Source organism: Polypterus senegalus, chromosome 1 (genome assembly GCF_016835505.1).
Source record: "Polypterus senegalus isolate Bchr_013 chromosome 1, ASM1683550v1, whole genome shotgun sequence".
NCBI lineage: Eukaryota > Metazoa > Chordata > Cladistia > Polypteriformes > Polypteridae > Polypterus > Polypterus senegalus.
Window position 1 is genome coordinate 65,244,607 of NC_053154.1, and position 24,810 is coordinate 65,269,416.

A 24,810-nucleotide genomic window follows, 5' to 3' on the forward strand; every position below is an offset into this window, starting at 1 on the left:
TCCTTTGGTACTGTGTCTCTCCGGAAAATCCTTGGGTACTGTTGGTTTGACTTTGTGTTGAATGAGCGGTTGTTCTTGGGGTCCCAAATGAGGCACATTACCTGCATTGTGAGGGAGCGTCAGTTACGGCACTACGGCCATGTGGCGCGTTCCCCGAAGGTGATCTGGCTCATAAGATCCTCGTTGTTAAGGACCCAAGTGGCTGGACCAGGCCAAGGGGTTGTCCACTTAACACCTGGCTGCAGCAGATAGAGGGTCATTTCCGGAGGGTAGGACTGGACTGCGTGTTTGCATAGGGGGTTGCCAACCAGGATCCCAAGCTTTTTTAACGTGTAGTGGGTGCGGCAATGCACTCTTAACAGTGCATGCTCCCCAACTTGACTTGACTTGACTTGATTGGTTTGTGAAAATTAGAAACAGGAAGAGAATTGCAGTTAAAGCAAAATACATTTTTCTGAAGTTGTTTCAGAAATAAAATTTATTTAGCATTGAATATGTCAAGTTGTATAACAGTTCAAATAGGCTATATGATTTTTATTAAAATGTGTTTTAATATAAGTGTTACAATATTGCAATAAACCAGATGTTGGTGTCAATAAATTATTTAGAGCAAAATTTCACTATAGGAGTAGTGAAGGAGTGGCAGGAATCCATGACAGTGTAGAACAGAAATGATAACAAGCTAGAAGGGGACTATTGTGTAGGTAAAGTTGAGTTAACGTTGCCATATATTCTTTAAGGTTCTTTGCTTAAATTTAGTAGTCCGGTACATTTAAGATAAAACCTCTACTGTATATGGTACATTGTTTGTCTTTTGCCTGCTTATTTTGGATGCTATAATTTTCATTTGTAGATGTCATATACCTTTCAAATGTATGAGGTCAGGGATTCTTCACCTTTGTATCTGCTATTTCATGTAAGACATTTATCATTTTAGACGGCTTATGGAATTCTGACTGATAAGACACACTCTTTGTCTTCACCTGTTCTTTATAATCTTCTGAACTCTTGATCAGTTATAGTGAGGTAGTGATAAAACGGTATTGATAGAAGAAAAAGGAGACTTCATCAAAACACACCTCTTCTAATCATCAATTGAATTAAATTTACCTTTAATATTTCCTAGAGGTGTTACACCTTACAAAAATACAGCTGTTGTTATGCACAATGATAAATGTCCGTGTATACATACTGCATATTTTTATAACCCATTTCATGTTTTTATATTAATAAAATATGAGATGTTGTGTTTTTGTGTTGTTGTATGACTCTGCTTGCAACATCACAGCATAATTTTAAAAAATACTGAATGTATAAAAATAATCTGCATGTTTAAATATTCTCATATTCTTTGTTTTGGACATTATCACAAAATGATTTTGATTTTCCACAAATATTACTTTCTGCAAATATCATATCAAGCAATAATAATAATAATAAGTATTTGTTGTGTCAGATGTTTAAAAGATCAGGTTGGCATAGTGATGCACAGGTTCCTATTTCGGTCTCATAGCTTCAAGTGGTTGTGTTCGTATCAAAGCTTGATCACCCCCATTTTTTTAAACATACATGAATTATGTGTGAGCATTCATGTGCACCAGCCATGTTACAGCTTGTTTTGAAAAAGGCCAGCCTGATTCAAGATGTAATTTTAAAGGGTCATAGATTCACTTTTTTATAGACATCAGCTTCATTACAGTGCAATGCAGGAAGGTCATGGTCCAGGTCATTAAAGAAGCAAGCAGCACATCTTTCCTTTGATACAGAGAAGACGTGATCATATCATCTAGTTCTTCGAATGGCAGGTCTTTGACAGATTGGGCTTTGGTATAGGTTTTATAAATTTTATTAGGGATCTATACTGTTCTCAGAGTCCAATGGCAGTGTGTTTTATATCATTCTAGTCGATGCTTGACATTGCACATCATCATCTAAGGCTTATATGCAGCTGTTTAGCCATGGAAATCCATTTCATTAAGCTCCTAATGCACATTTCTTGTGCTGATGTTGCCTCCAAAGGCAGTTTGAAACTCTGTTGTGAATAATGCAACAAACAATAAGCTATTGTTCCGTGCTATGCTCTTCAAGCACTTGGCAGCTTCCCTCTGTGAGTTTGTATTGTCTACCACTTTGTGGCTGAGCTGTTGTTGCTCCTAGACACTTCCACTTCTCAGTAATAGCACTTACAGTTGAATGAGACAGATCTAGCAGAGCAGAAATTTAATGCACAGACTGCACAGACAAAGGTGGCATCCTGTAATAGTGCCACGTTTAAAATCACTTAACTCTTCAGTATGACCCATTCTACTGCCAATGGTCACTGCATGGCCTATATGTGTGATTGTTGCACCTGTTTACAAATGGGTGTGCCTGAAACACCAGAACTCAGTAATGTAAAGAGATGCCGTCATACCTTTGAACATAAGGTGTATTCTAGAAGCAAATGCTGTCCTTCTTTGCTGTCTTTAGCCATTCTAGCAATAATTACTTTACTCCACCTCCTGGTGTAAATCTAATCGGATTTATTTAATGTAATGTATCTCCCATCCACTTCAACAACAACAACAATATTTATTTATGTAGCACATTTTCATACAAAAAGTAGCTCAAAGTGCTTTACATAATAAAGAATAGAAAAATAAAAGACACAGTAAGAAAATAAAATAGGTCAACATTAATTAACATAGAATAAGAGTAAGGTCCAATGGCCAGGGTGGACAGAAAAAAAAAAAACTCCAGACGGCTGGAGAAAAAAATAAAATCTGTAGGGATTCCAGACCATGAGACTGCCCAGTCCCCTTCAACCACCTTCAGTATCTGCACATTTGTAACTTCCTCCAATCTTGCCTGATTATGAACTTAACTGGACTAACTCCTCTCATATGCCTGTTTGTGCCCTTTGTTGCCATGCCGGGTTGATTGGTAACTCAAAATTTGTCATGCGTTAAAAAGTTGATGCCCTACAATATACTGGCAGCTCATTTTGGAATAACTCCTACCTGGTGCAACATGCTACTGGACTAGGATTTCATACAAGGGCAGGCCTAAGTTTGTCATGGGTAGGCCTAATGTTATTTTTATTACTTTTAAATATACAATTATTGAAAAAAAAAAAGAAGTCTAGTCATACTAACGTAGATGCCTTTTTTAATTTTTTTTTCTTATTAATTTTATTACACTTCATACAAAGCAATCAAGTTTTTACAAAAAAAAAATAGAGTTAAGAATTATTTTTTTAAGATAATTTAAATCCACTTACAAATGGTGAAGATAAATTGACTGCCTACTTTTGATGCTGTGTAAGACATACGAACCCACTGCAAGTCACAAGCAGCCAAATAATATCTGTTATAATTTTGACCAGATATCATCAAATAACAGCAAACAGTCTGATTACCATTTTGGCATTTCCTGCAGTTTGTGTATGCATATCTGATACATGCATTTCCAGTCTCTGAATACACAAGTGAATCTGTCCTCAAGTAGAATATCACAAAAAATGCCACATTTGCATCCTTTGATATCCCATATTTCAGTCACACACAATTATCTGTTGTTTCAATGAGCTAACAAGCTACATGCCTTACTGGCCATAGCAAAGGTTGGAAACTTTAATACAAGTTGAGTTGGTGGCTCATGGATATCAGACAAATCTGTGGCCTGGTCGATCCTTCTTCATTTGGTGCCAGGGTGTCTATACATTTTCCAGCATAGCTAACAGGAGGGTTTCCACTCGCCATTGGGGTATCATGAAAGATTTCAGTGCCAACATCAGACTCTGGCATGTTTAGCAAATAGGTTAGTAACTGATAACCTTCTGTTAGGGTGACATGTTTTGAGAAGCTGTAATTGACAACATTTTAAGTCAATCTTATTTTGTAACCCTTGTTATGCAGACGTATGCTGTGTAATCACCATCCATAAATATGTTTACCAAATACTTTTTACTTTTCTAGTAATAATGTTCACACAATTGATGTTTCTGTGTAAGTTTATAATGAACTGATGTTTTTTAAAGGGAGTTTTGTATTAAAACATATGTATGCAGTATAGGCTATTTTTTCACGTAAAGAAAAAAAAATGAAAAACCTAAGATATAGAGTGGGCCAATGAAGAAAGTGGATGGCTGGGCCTAATAGTGGCACTGCTCCTGGACTAGTCCCGGGCCCACATTACCCTGAACTAGACGGAGCATTTTTTAACTACATGTTTGTCACATTGCAAAATATTTAAGTAAAGCTTATTATTTATTAAGGCACAAATAAGTTGTAGTATAACATTATGCCTTTCTGCCATGATGTCTGTTATCTGACCCATGCTCATTTTAATGTTCGTAAGAACCTGTCTTTGCTGTCACTGTTAATCATCTCTGTGTTTGGATCTCACGGATGCTTCTTGACAATAACCTTCCCTGTTCCTTTGTATGTATGCCTATTTTAATGGTTTTTGACTCAAAATTTTTTTCCCTGTTACTGATCTTGACACCATATCCTTAGACTGAAAGAATTACAAAGACAAGTCCTTCCAGCAGTTTCAAAATTTGTCACTTGAGCTTCTTAGAGCCCTCAAAACGTAGGTAACATACAAATAGAAGAAATGTGCTCACATGTGAAAGATTCAGACTGCATGGGTTTGTATGATTCAATATAGCCTTCTTCATCTTTTGCACGTCATAATGAAACATCTCAGAACCTTTAGGTATTACTTGTTGAAAACACCTAAAGTTTATTTCAGATGTTATTTCTTTCTTCTAGTATTTACACTACAAAAATGAGATGCAACATTCTCAATTTTATTTTGTTGTCTCAAAAGAGAAAGTACATTTTGCTTATACTAAATTCTGTTCTTGTCTGAAGAGAAGAAAATTTCTTGATCTCTTTGGTTTCCAGGCTAATGGGGAACACTTCCAAAAGCATGGTTTCTTCATGCTGCTGGCATTATATCTCCTGTGGCAAAACATTCTCAAGATTATCTTGGTTCCTATTTTACATGGGCTGCTACATTCTCAAAAGATGTTATGATTTCTGTTTTCTGTGAAATGTGTCCAATTTATTCCTCTTTTTAAACAACTAATTTTCTACTTTTTCCTGATCCTGATCATGCGTGTTACATAATTTTAATTGAGAATAACGCATTTTTCATGTTTCTCTTTTCCTGCATTGTTAATCATGGACACACATTTGATATAAGATTTTGAATCCACCAATTACATTTTTTTAAATGTAGTTGTTCCTCATTCTTACTGGAGGATGACTATGTTTGGGTCTGTAAGGTACGACTAGGAAATTAATTTTCTGTTTTGCTCTCTTGCTTCTGTCTTTATTTTTTGAGTCCTGTTTCAATTAAGGCTACCTACTGCCTCATTTTTGTTGTAGTAGTTTTTAAGTAATGTTCTCAACTCAAAATCTTGTCTTCTTCCTTGAATTCTGCTTTTTTTGCACCTTCCTGTATATTCCTTTTTTATGATTTTTAATTGCTGAACTTCTGGCTACACCGCATGAGACTTAAACACTTAAAAAGTTGAATCCAACCATCAGCTTCATCATTTTCCTGTCTCATCCCATGGGTTTCTACACTATCCTCAGTGTGCTCTCACTTGTGGAAGAGAGTGCAAGACATAAATGTGAAAAAGAGGTCTGTGGATGGAGTTGGAAGGGCTGTAGTAGTACCATGGCCTAAAATTGAGAGTTCCTGAAAACCATATCTGTACCTGTGACTCCACTTCATGGTTGTGGAAGAGGTAGATTCCATTCTTTCAAATTAAGCATTAGGTCAAATTCAACACAGAACTGGATAGCAATTCACAGGGCACAGGTATGCAAAAACTCACATTTATTCGTACATTTTAGAGTTACTAATTATTCTAGCCTGCATGACTTTGGAATGTGACTTTAAAGATGGAATTTGAATTGAAAACACTCACAGAATCTATGAGCAAATTTAAATTTCCAATCACTATGTCACCAATAAAGTTCTTTAAAAATGTTTATTGGTAACTTTCTTGATCTATGTCATGTTGTTTATTTCAGTAATTAAAGGTATTAACCTATATTAAGATGTAAACAGGTATTTAGCAGTACATCAGTAATGCCCGAGTGCCAGATATTTTTTACAGTTTCAGCTTGGCTTTTCCAAAATAACGCTTCGTTTTTTAATGCTAATCTATCTCTCCTGTGAATACAGCACAGTTAAATTTTAAAACATTATCTGTGACTGAAGAGTTACTTGACACATGAATACTAATCATATTTGGAAGATGAGTAATAATCCAAGATACACACTGAATTTTAATTTTGAATATGATCAGAATCTTATTTAAGTTGATTTGATTTATACCATATATGAAGACAATCTTTGCCCTGACCATGCATAGTAAAATAAGTGTATTTCTAAGAAATGCCTTTCTTCTGACTACCCTACAGTTTTCTTTACACAAGAAATCACTTCTTTAACACTGTTCACTGAGGCAACAGTTAATTTAATGAATTAAGCTGAGACAAGGGATATTGAAGTGCCACCATTTTTCACCCTGTACTGTATGTTTAAAGCCTAACAGCTTGATTCAATCTGGTCAGCTCATTACCACACTGATTTTAAAATGCAAGGAAAATACCTAAAATCTGTACTGTATTCCATCAGTACCTTTATTATACCCTATGCATGATTATATATAAAACAATACAACTTGTTGTTTGTGTAGCACTCTTTACTGCAACAACAACAACATTTATTTATATAGCACATTTTCATACACACAGTAGCTCAAAGTGCTTTACATAATAAAGAATAGAAAAATAAAAGACACAATAAGAAAACAAAATAAGTCAACATTAATTAACATAGAATAAGTAAGTGCACGGAGTGATTCAAGCAATTCTCAGTTAAAATACAAGTATAGATTATACCAATTACTAAATACAGCACTGGTACACATATAAATGCAGATTTGTTAAAAGACACATTATATAAAGTACGCTTTGATTGTCCTTTCTATAAAAGGTAATATATGAATTGAAAAGTAAAGCAATTACAAGACTATATATATTCGTTTTTTATTTATTTGTCCATGTCCCATTAATAAAATTCACAGATACAGAGAGTGGCTGGAAGTTTTGTGTTTTTCCTCTAAATCCACCTACTATTTTTTTTTTTTTTTAATCTAACCTTGTTATCTGTTTCAAGGTCACAGTGCACTGATGCCTGTCTTAGAGTATAAAATACAAACCGAAATTGGAGAGGGTGGGGGGCAGTCCATCAGTGAGCATAATCACACACATACTCATACAGAACCCCACTGCATTAGTGGAAGAGCTGAACAAAATGTACCGCAGTTACAAAATAATCAAAGCACTGACCTGAACAATTTTATCATGGTAGTAATAGTATTTACCATCTTCTAAAATGACAGGAAGGAGGCAATGCATAATGTGCTTTTCTCACACTCTTACAGCTTGAATTAGCTTAACATATTTAACAGTACAGTTACAGCAGTTAAACATGCTAAATACCAGTTAATTTAAAAAATCACTGGTTTACATAATGCATTGTGCTCAAGGGCTCATAATTTGAAAACTTAACTGTCATCACAGTTCTTAAGTGCAAAAGTTATGTTTTTGTACTGTACACACACAGGCTGAAAAAGCTTGGTTCATGAAGTAAAGTCAATTCTTAAAATCTTCTTTTTATTTCATTTTATTAAAACTTTCATCTACTTAGTAATTCTTGGGCAGGACCTAGGTTATGCATTTCTGTGTTTTGTTTTCAGCTTTGTCTAAAAAGATGCTCTGTTCACTTCTACTATAACTTACCTTTGAAAGTTTGCAGTTAATCATAGGTGTGCAAGTGAAGTTAAATTTAAGGAATTAACCTTTATCATGTATTGTATTATTTTACAAGTGCGTTTATGTCATTTAAATAAGATTTTCCCTCTGCAATCAAAGAACTTGAAGTAAATTATAAATTCAAATTAAAAAAAAAAAACTGGTGGCACTGTGTCACAATACTCTGCATGCACCAAGGCTAACTTCAAATTCTCAAGTTTGTTCTGCATTAATTGCCAAATGAAGATGAGTCTTTTTGTGTTTAGTCTGCATTCACCACAGGGTTAGATGAGTCCAGACTCTACCCTGAAAGTAACAAGACACACTGCCAAACTAAATCTGCCTGGTGTGCCAGTCCATTGCAGAATGTTAATTTCATGCATGCACAAGGTACCAGTTTATACCAATCAGCACTAACATTAAAACCAGTGACAAGTGAATAACATCATCGAGAGGTGGGTAGGCAACAAGTAAACAGTCAGTTCTTAAATGTGATGTGTTGGAAGCAGGAAAAATGGCCTGTCTGGCCTAGTCCTACATAATACCATAGCATAAATTGCAGAAAACTTAATGCTGGCCATGAGTGAAAGATGTTAGCACACATAGTGCATCATAGCTTGCTGTGTATGATACTGCGTAATTGCAGACTTGCCAGAGTGCCTAAAATCCCATATCCACCGTTGAAAGCACCTGGGCACATGAGCATCAGAACTGGAGCAATGGAAGAAGGTGGCCTGATTTGAAAATCTTTTAGATCATGTGGACGAACAGGTCCGTGTGCATCATTTACCTGTAGAAGAGATGGCACCAGGATTTACATGGTTAGCTAAGCTTTATACAAATGACATAATGTGGAAAATTAAAATTGTGTTTGGTAAGCGCAAGTTTTGTAATTTGGTGTAAATCCTATGGTGTCTAATAATTCAATCAAATTTACAATGCTATAATATTTTGCATTCTTTCTTTAAATAGAAAGGATATTAGTAACTTTTTTCTTGAGCTTGCATAAATCCACCTGATTTAGTGTTTATGTATGGAGAGTGTTATCTTATCAATTCCATAAAATAACTATGTCTGTGCTAAAGTTATTTACATTTATTGAGCCATAAAATTAAGTCAGCATTGTTTCTCAGTGGTTATACTGCTGCCTTTCCATGAAAGGGCCTTGCTGTCTTTTCTTGACGTGGTCACTGTCTCTCAAGAGTTTTCTCTTTCTCAGTGTGCCCCTGTGGGATATCTTAATGGTCTGTGTTTTCCTGTAACATCCCAAAGATAGCCATAGAATCATACATGTCATTCTTTAATTGAGCAAATATTAATGAGTGTGGCATGTGCTTAAGTGTAACCCTGCAATTAAATGGGTGGTTTCACCTTCAGCTTATAATGGTCAGATAATCCATGTATGTACATACCGTTAAATTTTTAGATTTACAAAAATTTTGCATGAACCTAAAGAGATCATGTATACTTGGGTGTTCTTCCAAAATTATTGGCAACAGAAGTTTATATTTTCAGTAATTACAGAAAATAGTTAGGGAACATGCAGCTAAAAAGTTTAAATGATATCTCTTGACAGGTAATCTAGACAATAAGACATCCTTACATCCGTGCATTTCTTTCTTTAGAAAGATGACGCAATATTAAGTCTCTGCTTAATATTGTGGCTAGGGTGTGCAGCTGCAGCTGAAATCTTGAATGACCTACCAAAGGAAAAGAGGAAAGTGTCACTTTCTCATACAATGCACCATGGTTAGCTTTCTTTTGGAGGAATGAAATGATTAATGCTGTAGTTTTGTGTTTAGAAACAAAAAACTGAATTTTTTATAGCTGTATAGCTGTGAAGTATATAAACTGTACTTTGCGAAACTGCTTGTTCTCTAAGTATTACAGTCCTGAAAAGTTTTAGCATTAAATATATTTCATGTCATCAAAGTAAAGATCATAAATATAGCTTAGATATTTCAAACTTGAAGATTGTTACTCTATAATAACACTGTTATTTTCATCTATGTTTAGTAGACTTAGTTACTTTCATGTGCTCCATAGCTATGGTCTTTATTTAAAAGTTAGGTTAGAATCTCTGTTGCCTTGAAGTTTAGCCTCAAAAATAAACTCAACTCTTTGGCTGTTGCTCAAACATCTCTGAGTTGGCAAGCCACCAGTTTACAAAATTAGGTCAACCACCTCAGTTATCTTGGCACAAGAGAGTAAAATAACCAGTAAAATAAAGAACACTGCCTGCAGTGGAAATGTATTTTTTGATTGTAATTGGTCAAATCAATAGATGTTGTTAACCTCAAAGCAGAAATAATAGTTTGAATTCATGGCACATTTCTCTGTTTTTCCATGAATTTTTGAAAATATCAGATGTGTAAGCTAGATACTTTATTAATCTCAGAGACCTTTTTTGATAGATTTGATAAAGCCGTTTAATTTTTATAGGTTCTTAAGAATATTATAGCATGGTTTCCCTCACTCAAGGGCAAGATATTAGTGTTACTTACTATACATTTATTTTAATGTAAAATTAGATCAAGATAGTGAATCAGTAGTTGGCACTGCTGTCACACAGCACCAAGGATCCAAGTTTGAATCTTGCCATAAATTCTAACTATATTTGCCCTAGGGAAACATACTTATGCACTGCCTAATTTAATCAGCATGAGCAACATCAGGCGTCTCCATTTGCGTTTTGCTTTTATAAGTCACCTTGCAGGATAAATGCATCTATGTTTTTTCAGGGCCCTATCAATTCTGTTTTTTTGTTTCTTTTACTCTTTTTACACTAAGTTCATTTATAAGCAGCCATGTAGAAGCTTTGTGTTCAGTATTAAAGTGGTGTTAAACTGTGGATCATAGGTATTACCTGTTTATTTTTTAACAAAATGAAATTCTGCATGCTGATTGTTCAGTGACCTTTAAAAATACTTAAAATAAATAAAATCCAGTTAAAAAGCTAAACATCCATGCTGGTAACTTTGAGGGCCTTTCCTCATGCTTTCCCAATCCATTTCTTTGGTAGTGTTTTTCATTTGTTCATGCTTTTTTCATTATTCTTTTCTTTCTTCTTCATTTCAGTCTGTGGTAAACCTGATTAGTGAACTACAGGAGCAGATGTGTAGATTTCAGCAGGAGATCAATATCCGAATCCTGGAAAAAAATGCGCAGGAACACAGACCTGCTGAATGTAAAGATAAGGAGCTACAGCAAGACACAAATCCCACCCTGAGTGTTTCTAGTTATGGACTGCATTGTTACTGTGGTGGGGAGAAAGTAGGCATAGATTCTCTTAGCATGAACAGACTGTTTTGACTGTGGACTAACCAGCTAATACTGTGGCATCTGGTCTGTGTTGGTGGTGAAAAGTGTGCAAAGTAGTAGATTGGTGGTCTAATAAGTCATGATCCTTTAAAAATTAAATGCATGCTACAAATTTTTTTGCAGTATTTCAACCATTTATTTTCTCTTCTTGACATGAGTATAGAATAATTTCTGATCTTGTCATTCTTCTTTTTTCATCTCTTATAATCTTATTTCCATAAATTTTCTCTCAAGGTACACAAGTAAACACTTGTTACCATTTCACAGTCATAATGGTGATGATCCTTATCTTTCATATATTCATTTTCTGAGTATCCAGGTATGAACAGACTATGAACCTCAGTCCATCACTACAGTAGACACATTTACACCCATACCATACCAATTTGTAGTCAATTGATTCGGCTACTGTGCACACCTTTATAATATAAAGAGTACCCTTAGAGTATCCTGTGAAAATTTATAGAAACAAGAGAATGTACCAACTCTGCACCTTACAGTGTAGTAAGTAAACTGGAACTAGAACCCAGGTGCTTGAAACTATAATGCAACATTTAAACATGGCACTGTACTGTTGTTCCCTTCTTTATTAATAGTCAGTCATTTACTTTTGTACAAAGCCATTTGAATTGAAGGCTCCCTCACAAGCTGCTTTAATGTATATAGGAAAGTAAAAACTAGGTTACCTAGTAACGTAAAGAAGATTTTGAATACAATTTTTAAAAGTCATTGTGTAAAATAACAGTTAGATCTGCATTTTCCAATTACTGCTTCCAGGTGGCTGAAAATGATCCTACCAGCATTAGCCATCTTGTTGTCTATAGCCATGTTAAGAAGTTATAATTAAAAAAAAATCCAGAATGAATATATTATATATATATATATATATATATATATATATATACTAGACATTAAGCCCATTACGAAAATGGGCGCTAGAACAGTACTGCATAAACATTAGTAGGAACAGTCTATATTAAATGGCAAGGGACCTTGTATGTGGCTGTAATATGCGTCCCTGTATTGTGTGCCTTTAAGTTTCTCTCGCAGTAATACTGTTTTGTATTTCCGTAAAATGCCTGTAATTTTCTCTGACAGTAATACAGTGGAACCTCGGTTCACGACCATAATTCATTCCAAAACCCTGGTCGAAACCCGATTTGGTCATGAACCGAATTAATTTCCCCCATAGGATTGTATGTAAATACAATTAATCCATTCCAGACCGTACAAACTGTATGTAAATATATATTTTTTTAAGTTTTTAGGCACAAATATACTTAATTATACCATAGAATGCACAGCGTAATAGTAAACTAAATGTAAAAACATTGAACAACAGAGAAAAGTAACACTGCAAGAGTTTGCGCTATAGCGCTATGAACCGCTCCCTAAAAACATTTTTTTTAATGAGTTTTAAGCACAGTGAAAAAAATGAACATTTGAAAAATACGTAATTTAATAAACAACCAAGAAAAGTAACATTGCAACAACGCACGCGCACGCCTGTGTGTGTGTGTCTCTCTCTCGCGTGCCTTTGTGTGTGTGTCTCTCTCGCGCACCTGCGTGTATGTGTGTCTTGCACGCCTGTGTGTGTGTCTCTCTCGCGCATGCGCCTGTGTGTGTGTCTCTCTCTCCCTCTCTCTGCACAGGGAATGCACAGGGAGAGACTGAACACGTGCAGCCCAGTGCATACACACTTCACAAGAAGACACACGGAAACCTGGACGCACACAGGGGTTTTATTAAAGTGGATAGTGTATATAGTATATATATATATATATATATATATATATAATATACTATATATATATATAATATACTATATATATATATATATATATACTATATACACTATATATATATACAGTGCATCTGGAAAGTATTCACAGCGCATCACTTTTTCCACATTTTGTTATGTTACAGCCTTATTCCAAAATTGATTAAATTCATTTTTTCCTCAGAATTCTATACACAACACCCCATAATTACGTGAAAAAAGTTTACTTGAGGTTTTTGCAAATTTATTAAAAATAAAAAAACTGAGAAATCACATGTACATAAGTATTCACAGCCTTTGCTCAATACTTTGCTGATGCACCTTTGGCAGCAATTACAGCCTCAAGTCTTTTTGAATATGATGCCACAAGCTTGGTACACCTATCCTTGGCCAGTTTCGCCCATTCCTCTTTGCAGCACCTCACAAGCTCCATCTGGTTGGATGGGAAGCGTCGGTGCACAGCCATTTTAAGATCTCTCCAGAGATGTTCAATCGGATTCAAGTCTGGGCTGTGGCTGGGCCACTCAAGGACATTCACAGAACTGTCCTGAAGCCAGTCCTTTGATATCTTGGCTGTGTGCTTAGGGTCGTTGTCCTGCTGAAAGATGAACCGTCGCCCCAGTCTGAGGTCAAGAGCACTCTGGAGCAGGTTTTCATCCAGGATGTCTCAATACATTGCTGCAGTCATCTTTCCCTTTATCCTGACTAGTCTCCCAGTTCTTGACGCTGAAAAACATCCCCACAGCATGATGCTGCCACCACCATGCTTCACTGTAGGGATGGTATTGGCCTGGTGATGAGCGGCGCCTGGTTTCCTCCAAACATGACGCCTGGCATTCACACCTAAGAGTTCAATCTTTGTCTTATCAGACCAGAGAATTTTGTTTCTCATGGTCTGAGAGTCCTTCAGATGCCTTTTGGCAAAGTCCAGGCGGGCTGGAATGTGCCTTTTACTAAGGAGTGGCTTCCGTCTGGCCACTCTACCATGCAGGCTTGATTGGTGGACTGCTGCAGAGATGGTTGTCCTTCTAGGAGGTTCACTTCTCTCTGCAGAGGACCTCTGGAGCTCTGACAGAGTGACCATTGGGTTCTTGGTCACCTCCCTGACTAAGGCCCTTCTCCCCCGATCAGTCAGTTTAGATGGCCGGCCAGCTCTAGGAAGAGTCCTGGTGATTTTGAACTTCTTCCACTTACGGATGATGGAGGCCACTGTGCTTATTGGGACCTTCAAAACAGCAGAAATTTTTCTGTAACCTTCCCCAGATTTGTGCCTCGAGACAATCCTGTCACAGAGGTCTACAGACAATTCCTTTGACTTCATGCTTGGTTTGTGGTCTGACATGAACTGTCAACTGTGGGACCTTATATAGACAGGTGTGCGCCTTTCCAAATCATGTCCAATCAACTGAATTTGCCACAGGTGGACTCTAATTAAGCTGCAAAAACATCTCAAGGATGATCAGGGGAAACAGGATGCACCTGAGCTCAATTTTGAGCTTCATGACAAAGGCTGTGAATACTTATGGACATGTGATTTCTCAATTTTTTTATTTTTAATAAATTTGCAAAAGTCTTTAAGTAAACTTTTTTCACATTGTCATTATGGGGTGTTGTGTGTAGAATTCTGAGGAAAAAAATTAATTTAATCCATTTTGGAATAAGGCTGTAACATAAGAAAATGTGGAAAAAGTGATGTGCTGTGAATACTTTCCGGATGCACTGTATACACAATATATATATTTTAAGAGCCAGCCCGACCACAGACAGACAGACACCGTTCTTAAGTCCACCACACATGATTTATTTACAATATTTACAAGTAATACGTAATACAGTAACACATACCCAATGTCAAGGGGTGGAGACGTTGCCCATACGCCCTTGCTCGGCTCCCCCGTCCTCTCACCTGAGTTCGGGGCTTCCCTCTGCACCCACAGAGGGCAGCCTGTCATGCTACGTGGGCTCCCAAGCTCACACCTCTTTTTGTCAGTTGAGCCGGCTTTCCTCGTCCGGGTCTTCCTCTTTTTCTTGGGCACCCAGATGGTCTAAGGATCCCTATGAGAAAGAAAGAGACCCCGCCACCATCTGTGCCTCTGTAGAGCAACGTGAGACCGACGCTGGCTCTGGGAGTATGGCCCTTAGACCCACAGCACTCATCAGTCGGCATCTTGGCTCTGCCTCCACCATGCGATCAGCCCTCAACATCACATCCACTATCGGAGGTGCAGCTACTTGTTCATCGGATCTCCTCCACCTCGTCTATCAACTCATGGAGGGCATGTATCACCTGGAGGAGCAACTCGGTAGGCCGAAGGCAGTCTGCCGGCTCACGCCGAGCTGCAAGCAGAAACGGAACATCAGCCAGCAGTGGACTTACCGGTTGTTCGGTTCTACACAAAGTCTCCTTCCCGGCTCCGTCGGGTCCTCCCCTGGCTCAGGATGGACATTCGCTGGTCCTGCCTCCAACCAATCCTAGGCACAAACGCAACACACACCATCCAATCCCTAGCCAACCTCGGAGAGGGACTTCCGGTCCTCCGTCATCTCCTTCCTCCTCGACCCGATGGGTCAGCGAGACTCCTGAGAGCTCTTCTGCCGCAGCGTCCTCCTGATGTGCAGCGGCTTCTCCTCCCCTGTTTTTTCCAGCACCACCGTCACAGTATCGATCCCCAGATCAGCCCGTCTCGGCCACCGATGCAGATCCAGGATGTCCTTACCTACAACACAGAAACAGGGCCCCGCACGACCAGCCCCCTTGGGCTGACTGCCTCTGGGAATTGGACTTACTTCCCGGATGCCATCTTCCAGAGTTACCTCCCTCCATGTGGGCATTGAAGACACGAAGCTGACCCAGGAATCTGCCATGACGGCAAGCGTCGGGGATTTTGCTGCTCTCATGCCTCACCCAGTCTTCTTTCTCCCCATCAGGTCAGAGATAACGTTTCCGTGAACCGGCAGCTGGGTGAGTCGCCATTCCGTCGCGGTGCATGAGAGGGCCGGGCTATCACGGCACTTGTGTGTGGGTGTCTGCAGTGCCGGGCAGACAACAAAATTATTTTTTCAGGGCTCCTGCCAACAAATGGCCAGGGGACCCATCTGGGATGCCATTGTGATAGCCAGACAGACACCGTTCTTAAGTCCACCACACACATTTTATTTACAATACTTACAAGGTCCAACACAGTCCTGCACAGCACACAGTGCTCCAGCACTAAACGCCCTTTCCTTGGGCCTCTCAATGGTCCTCTTCGGGCCACTTCTCTCCACTCTTCGAAGCCTTGTCTGCTTCCTCCTGACTCCTGCTCCTCGACTGTTGGAAAGCGACCCCTTTTGTGCTCACCCAGATATGCTCCAGGTGCCCCTTGATGAACTGCCGCCAGCACTACCAGAAGTGCTGGCTTCCAGGGCTCTAGGATCCAGCAGCCGCCCCCTGGCGGTGGCCACGGACCCCTATAGGGTTGAGCTTCTCAGCTCGGCACCCATAGCAACCAGAGCGGCTGTCCTGTCATGGCCCAGGGGAGGTATAATCCCTCTCCCAGTCCTTCCAGGCATGCCGGCTGGGTGTGTCACTCAACCGCCTGCGTCAATATATAATAAAAATGTATTAGTGGAAAATATGATATAAGATGTAAACTCACACATTACCTGCAAGAAACGGTTTTAAACTAGATAAAGCAGGAATACAACTACACTTCTCTCAATTCCTGTTTTAAAAGTGAATATTCTTTCATTGTTGAGTGCAAAAAACAGAGTTTGGAATGGATGAGAGTTAAGTTTTCATTATTTTTTTTTTCTTTGAAAAATAATCCAATATGTTGTATTACCTTCTGTTAAATGTTCTCATTGGTTTTGGATTAGCTTGGCTACAATGCATAAAATGATAGATGATTAGAAAATCTTAGGAAATAATACATTGGCATTCTTTTAGTGTAGCAGGAACAAGCTGTTGTGCCATTTTAGGGAAAAATAGTCCTGAAATATATACTGCGGCATTTAAAATGTTAGTCTTAAATATATGGTTCTTGGGATTCTATTTCTTCTTTTTTATGCCTGCATCATTTCTGCTAAATCAGTAGTTGATATAATTCACATCTGGCATTGTGGTTATAATTTTTGGCCTTGTTTTGTTTCTTTCACTTATTATTGAAATATACTGTAGAGTAAACCCATAGACTATGAATATTTTCAGGACACCATTGTTATTCATATTATTTTACTATGGTTTTGGATAGTGAAAAATTATAATGCTGCTTTATATAATTAATATGATGAATAATAGTATTTTTTAGATTTTTATATATTTAATTCTTCCGCTCCCACTTACAGTACATATCAAAAAAATTAATGGCACTTTAATTATATTAGTCCATATCTTGCACACAGTAAATTTTAGAGTGATTTTCTATTACTCGTGTGTGATTTTGAAGTTAAAATATTCCAATGTTGTTTTGGCAAGGGTGAGATGTTCTGCTTTTAACATGTGTTGCAGATTGCACTCTGCATCTGTACTGTATACAAGTAATGAAATAAATCTTTTTGAGCCAAGTTGTATTTATCACTCAGCTATTTGAATGTCTTCTATATATACCGTAAGTCTTTAAGTTTGCAATGTCTTCCTTATGGTAAATTCTGAATTCTTCAAAGTTTCAATAGTTAGTGATATAATTTGTCTTGAAAGGAGGATTGGCAGTAATGGTATGGCTAAAAATGCTAGATGTATTGCTTTCAGATGCTTTTTAAATTTTGAAATACTGGATTTTCCCAATAACTGTTCATGGGTAGCTGTACACAAATTAGAGTCTACAAAGAGGAAGAGATACCATATTCCCTTTCTATAGTAACCAGTGCAGATGTTGGAAATCATGACAGTTATATAACAGGGAGACACGAAGAGATGGGTTCTGGGGGCCTAAATAGGAAGTGACATCTTAGGAGGCGCGTTCTTCTGATGGTCTGCAGAGAGAAGAGAGGAGAAAGTTTTAGAAGACAGAACCAACCCCTGGTCCGGCTGAGAAACCCATTTATTTGTGCCCATAAACTGTCCCCCATACGCGTGTGTGTTTCACCATATTTATTAGTTTAAAATATACTGACTTTGCATGTGTTCATATGATTGAAAAAGCTATTTATGTGTACTAGTTTTGATTGCAATGGCTGCAATGTTTTAGCCATGAATATAATAATGCTAATAAAATAATTCATAAAACTTCAGAGAAAATAACTCAGTAAAGGAAAAAAAGGAGAGCAGCAATTACACAGGAACATTTACTGCAGTGAACAGACTTAACAAACAATGGTACACACACAAAGGAGAAAGGACAGCATTAAATAGGACTTCCTTAGAGCAATACTTTTCTTTCAGAATAGCACTGAAACCTATTAATTTTATCATAATTCCTTGACAAATAATTTACTGCATTATAAGAATACAACCTGCCCCATGTTTGTAGAACTTCTTGGTTGTACTTTGTAGTGCTCCACTGACTAAATAGAACTTTTGTACTGTATAGTGCATGATTAACTGTAATTCTTTTAATGTTGTCTGATTCACAGTATTCCCCTCTGTACCCATCTTTAAAAGAGAATCAGTGCTACAGAGCTACAAAGCAGTTTTATTTCCAAAATGCTATAGATTAGCATGTAAAGACATTAAGGTGTCCTGATTTTTGCCCTTTAAAATATTGAACAAGTGGTTCCCATTTTCAGCCCAGAGCAGGACCCCTGTGGTTGAGGGTTAATCCAACAAATTTCACAGTCAGTGTATCATTCTTGGTTTTAATAGATCTCATTGACTAGGGACCTGTCCTTTTATAATTCTCTCATTCTGAGAAATTCTGTAGTATCTGTTTTTGTCAGAACTTCACATGCGCAAGTTTTCTAAAACACTTTCTTTTTAATTGATAGTTCTATATAGAAATTTTCCTTTTAATTTATTCAAGTGCTGACATCACTAAAGAGGAACAACTACTTCTGCCATATACACTTGTCTGCTCATTTGTAAGAAATGTTTTAATGAGCAGACAAATGAAAATGGCAGTGAAGTAATTGTATCCAATATTGTATGCACCTCTGTGCGCATTGGTCATTGCGTATCATCAATATTTAGATACAATCAAGGGTACAACTTTGACAGAAAAGGGTAAATTGGAAAAAAACAAACATTTTAAATAATGGCAAATAATACAAATATGTAATGTTTTCTTAGAAATATTTGAATGCCAAATAACTAAACAATAAGATCCATTTATAGACTGTGATAGCGGTTTAAATAAACACATGCAGATCAACCTGGGTTGAACATGGAAACCACCTGACTTAGAGTACCTGGTTTATTTACTTCATTGTGATAACAGATTGAATTGTTGTTTAAATGAGTGTTTTCCTTACTAAGTGATTTGGTCTTTTTGGGAATTTCAGGGTTTACTGCAAGAACTGAAGATGCTGAAAAATAAAGTTGAAGAGCTAGAGGGGGAAAAGTCACAATATGAACGGAAACTCAAAGCCACTAAGGTAAACCATATGTTTTCTAGTAGCAAATCAGTTATGTTTTAGATTGACTAAAGACCACTAGGTCTTTACTTTATTTCTGTAAGTCTGAATGTTTTAATTGATTTACCTAGATAATAAAAGAAGGAAATAATGAACTTGTACTGTGGTTAGTGTGGCAGTTCTATACAGTTTAAGTTGATGACCACTGGCACAGACCGCTTGGGAGGAAGTGCTCAATGAATTATGCTTTCTTCCATATTAATTGTGATTATGTATCATTGTAGCACTTCAGAATGCATGTTATACTTAATATATCATACAATAAAACTGATACAGGGATGCACAAGTTGAAAATTCCAGGTAAACTTACAGTTTAACAATTCCATAGCTTTGTCAGGCTTATTTTTATTAGCATATGTAGTAAATCAGCTTGAGGTTACATATCCTCTGTAACTGAAGAGATTAAGCCTATATTTTAGACTTATGCTATATGCTACTGCTTCTCCAGTCCCATTCAGTTCATTATTTTTGGTGAAAATCCATTTCATAGGAACCATTTTTCTGTGGTATCCTTCAGTATTTGCTACTTGGTTAATATTTGCTCAATGGATATACAATAATTATTAGATGGATATTCCAGTTATACCCCGTTAATATTTCCTTTTATTTCAAAACATGTCAGGATGCACATAGGCAGGGTGTCTGTCTATGACTTATCTCAAGAATATAATTTAAGAGAGGTTTGCTGACCTTCTGCCCTGAACTCTTTAACAATTCAGAGCTGCTTTTTGTGGGATTACCATATGTAATCAGTGAGCTTGACATCTCAACCACACTCCCACCCAGAAGAAAATAACTAATTATCTTCCAAGAGCTGCAGTCAAAAATATTTCTTTTACTTTTCTATGACCTGTTACTAAAGTTGTTATCAAGCCATTGCTCTCCTATTTGTTTGCTTAAATACTTTATTTCTCTTTCCCAAGGATGTGCTGGTTACTGTGTTAAAAATAAAAATTTAAAATGTTCAAAATTTCAATACCACTTTCTTACACTATAGACAAACACTGTTAATAATTAATCTCACCATTGGTTCTACTTTCTGTAATTCCTTTATTAATTGAGTGTATGGGGCTTCTTACTATAGGTGTTCATTTTTCAATAATATACAAGCACCAAAGGGTTTTTTCTTACATTTTACTTAGGGTATACCTGCGCTTATCATATTCTGTTACTTATTATATAATCTGCGATACATATCAGCTTTTATTATTGTTCTCCTCTTATTTACCATTTTATGCTCCTCTGCTTTTATCATGGTTTTTAGTTATCTTTTTCCTTTAGATTGCATCGTTGCCTGATTTATAAAGTAACATGATGCTGTGCCTTTCAAAAGGTGCTATATAAAATTAAATTGTGTTGACTGATTCCATTTATGTTTTTGCTCCCAAAACACAATATAATTTGTTAGATACTAAACAAATACTAGCGTTATTTTTTGAATGTCAAATTGTTAAATGTAGTTCAGTATTTGTTAGCAAAAATAGTGCTTACATACAGAGTTACTCAAATAATATGTTTAGATATTTTTAGTTAAAACATATGGATATATACTACTATGTAATTCTAAAAAAAAATCTAATTTTTGACTTGTATGTTTATCTGTGATTATACACTGTCCTTCTTACTTTCTCTGAAAGGAAAAAAACATTTTGTAAGAGTGATCAGTGTGAATCTGTAATTATGTCAAGTTGTAATGGGTATATTTATTATTACTATATAAAGTGATATATTTCATTCACTTTTTATTTTCAAAACTGCTAAACAAAGTTAGAGTTGTGGAAGCCAGAGCCTATCTTAACTATTGAGATGAACAAAAGTCTCTCTTTAAACCATGTCTGTTCATGAAAGAATGCCACAAATGAAGAAACATGAAGACCCAACTGTGTCAAACAAAGTGTACTACTTACAGTTCAGTGAATCAGTGTGTCCTGATTCGTTGAAGAAGTTAATGAAATAGGGTTATACAATGGCATAATTTATTACGGGCACAAACAAATGCTACATTTTTCTGTTGACATGTGGAAAATACGTATGTGCCTAGAATATTCCACCCAGAGTACTGTGTACAGTCACATCCCACCAGCAACTGCGAAGTTGAAATTAATGCCATAGTATAAGTAAAGAGCACAACATGATAGCACAGGGTATAGCAATTACAGATCCATCATCCTGAGCTAGATTCCCATGCCTGTGTATTGTCTTTGGGGAGTTTGCTGATTCTCCTTGTGTCTGTGTCGTTTCCTCCCACATTTCTAAGAACATACCTGTACATGTTAAGTTACTGGAATTGGTGACTTTAAATTGTTCCTGTGTAGATATGTGTGTGAGTGGACTTATGATGGATTCGCACCCCGTCCAGGACTATTTGTGGCTTGTTCCTGGTGCTGCTAGGATAGTCTCCAGCCTCCCACAACCTTGAATTAGATTGAGCAGGTTTGAAAAAGTAATGAATTTTAATTTAAATGTTGTGTTTCATTGCGCTATTCTCTTTGTCTAAAGTAAGATAACGCTAGCTCATTTAATGCAAGAAAATATTTCCATTAAATAAACTTTGCAAAAATTTATGATATACAATATAATATAACACCATAAAAACATGTGTCACTGATTGTAATTGTACTCCTTAAGTATCAAAGTGATTATGTTCCTCAGTGTCAACTTTCTGTGTGTGCTTTTACTGTTACAAGAAATGAGTCCAGTGCGTAGAGCCAATTCCATCATATATGATTTTAGTTTGCCTCAAAAAGATTTATTTCATTACTTGTATACAGTACAGATGCAGAGTGCAATCTGCAGCACATGTTAAAAGCAGAACAGCTCACCCTTGCCAAAACAACATTGGAATATTTTAACTTCAAAATCACACACGAGTAATAGAAAATCACTCTAACATTTACTGTGTGCAAGATATGGACTAATATAATTAAAGTGCCATTAATGTTTTTAATATGTACTGTAAGTGGGAGCGGAAGAATTAAATATATAAAAATCTAAAAAATACTATTATTCATCATATTAATTATATAAAGCAGCATTATAATTTTTCACTATCCAAAACCATAGTAAAATAATATGAATAACAATGGTGTCATGAAAATATTCATAGTCTATGGGTTACTCTACAGTATATTTCAATAAAATTTAGTTAGTTAAAGTACATAGAAGATATTAATTGTGTTCTGTGATGTGAACTGTCTTCATAATTATGAAATTACTTCTGTAGTAGTGAAGAAAATAGTAAGGTTAATTAAGAATTAAACTCTGCTCTCCGCATAAATGTTTATTTTACCATTTCAGCACAGTATTTCAAAATACTCCTATTAGACATTTTAACCATAGATTTGTAGCTGATAAAATCAACTTTAAAGCAAGCAGTACTTCTACATGAAATAAAACAAAGTTAATATTGTAACATCCTCCCTTACATGTAAGAAAAAACAATCACAATCTTTTATTTCTCAAAAAACCACATTGAAAAAACAGGATTCAACTAATAACAGACTAAAACAAAAATATGCCGACAGTTACTTCAGGTCCTTATGCATAGTGTGTCATTTGTAATAAACTATTAGCAAAGGGTCCTTTTGCTCTCTCCCAACTTCATAGGAATGTGGAAACCAATCATACTGAATATACATTTTTTATGAGACATCAAGTCTCTTTGAAAAATTATAAGCTTTCAATGCTTACATTTATTAAAACAGTGAAAATGCAACAGAGGCATCTTTTAGTGTAAGTTACCATATTGTACACACTATTAGAAAAACAGTAACCACTATGCAAAAGATATTATGTCATGCATGTTGAGCAAACAGTATGCTCAAAAGTTGGTGCAGTACAATTGTTAAGTAATGTTACATTCCATATTAAAGATCTTTCTGACATCATAAAAAAAAGAGTTGATAAATCGAATAAAACTTTGCAGTGAGTAACAGGGAAGAATATGACCATTTTTATCACTAATGATAACATTTCATCCCTCCATAAGGAACTGGAATTCTGGATAATTTCAGTTGATCAAAATAATTTTGACTGGTGCTCTACATTACATGAATTTTTTGAAATAGATGCTAAAACTCCATGAAGAATTTTCTAGTGCAGTTTTACAGCACTTGCGTGGTTTGCAATCATCTCAAAATCCATTTATAATTACAGCTAAGCCAGTTGGCTTCACTGAAAATGATTATAAAAGCCTGTTTGATTTAATAGCTACTCTGATTTGAAGCAGAAGTGCAAGGAACTTTCATTAAATAATTTATGGGCTAGCTAAAAAGAAGGAATTCTCCTAAAAGAGCAATTCAAGTATTACTTCCTTTTTCTATGGCTGGATTTTCATATGCTGTATATAAGTATAGGAATAGACTTGATGCTACACTAGATATGAGGATTCAACTTTCCAACACTGTACCTGATATTAAAACAATTTGTGATTTTAAGACCCAGAAACAAGTCTCATTAAAAACTGGCATTAGTTTCTTTTTGAAAATATCATTTGTCGTTTTGGTATATTAAGTATTACAATATAAGTACAACTGTAATTTTAAGCCTTTTTTTTATAATTTCTTGTATGTATATTATTGTTTTGAGTTTTCTTGTAACACTTCAGCATCAAATATTTATTTGTTTGTTTGTTTGTTTGTTCATTCTAATGTAAATAACCACTAATATAAGTTTTCTGTAAGTTAAACTACGAATTGTGATGTGTTCTGTAACAAAAATTACAGTAATGTGATGTGTTAAATAAAACATGCATTCTGAAATGCTGTATCTTATTTGCAGAAGTTAAGTTTATTAATTACTTTTTTCTGGTAATCTAATATCTCAAGCTTTTTTCTTTTGCTTATTTAACCATTCCATATTATGAGAAAATATTTATTTTATCCTTAGTAATACTGATGCCCATATTGCCCATTTAGTTTTCTAATAGAAGGTGGTTTGGTATCTTGCCTTTAGCTTGTCCCCATCACTTTGGCTTGCTTTTTTTCTTTCTAGCTTTCTATTTCTTATTCCCTCCATGTCTGTTACCAGTCCTTAATGACCAAGCTTTCTAGCCTGAAACTGACAGTTGAACAGATGCAGGTAGAGAAACAGCACTGGGAGGAGAAATACAGAATTGCTCAGGTGCTTTTTTATATATCTCATTTATGTTGCAAAATGCATTGGTGAATACCTTTGATGGTGTGCTATGCCTTTTGTTTGCCATATTCCTTGTTAGAGTGGAACCTCAATTAACCCACAAAACATTTTTCCAAGCCATTGTCTTTGTGTGTAATTGTTCTTATGCCACCTGCTATAAGATTACATTTGGAAAATTTTTTGTCGTTTTCCAGTGGGTTGCCA

At 36.2% G+C, this 24,810-nt stretch overlaps 1 protein-coding gene across 10 annotated transcripts in view; it reads left to right on the forward strand.

The window, feature by feature from the left end:
• Positions 1–24,810, forward strand: part of ppfibp2b (PPFIA binding protein 2b) — a 291,180-nt gene that overhangs the window by 198,053 nt on the left and 68,317 nt on the right. For 8 of the 10 annotated variants that reach the window (XM_039749799.1, XM_039749816.1, XM_039749800.1 and 5 more), the window contains 2 exons: positions 10,899–11,093; positions 19,339–19,431. In XM_039749799.1, the coding sequence (XP_039605733.1) occupies positions 10,899–11,093; positions 19,339–19,431 (288 nt within the window). The remainder of the gene's footprint in view (positions 1–10,898; positions 11,094–19,338; positions 19,432–24,810) is intronic. The other 2 variants (XM_039749830.1, XM_039749838.1) reach the window with 1 other exon arrangement.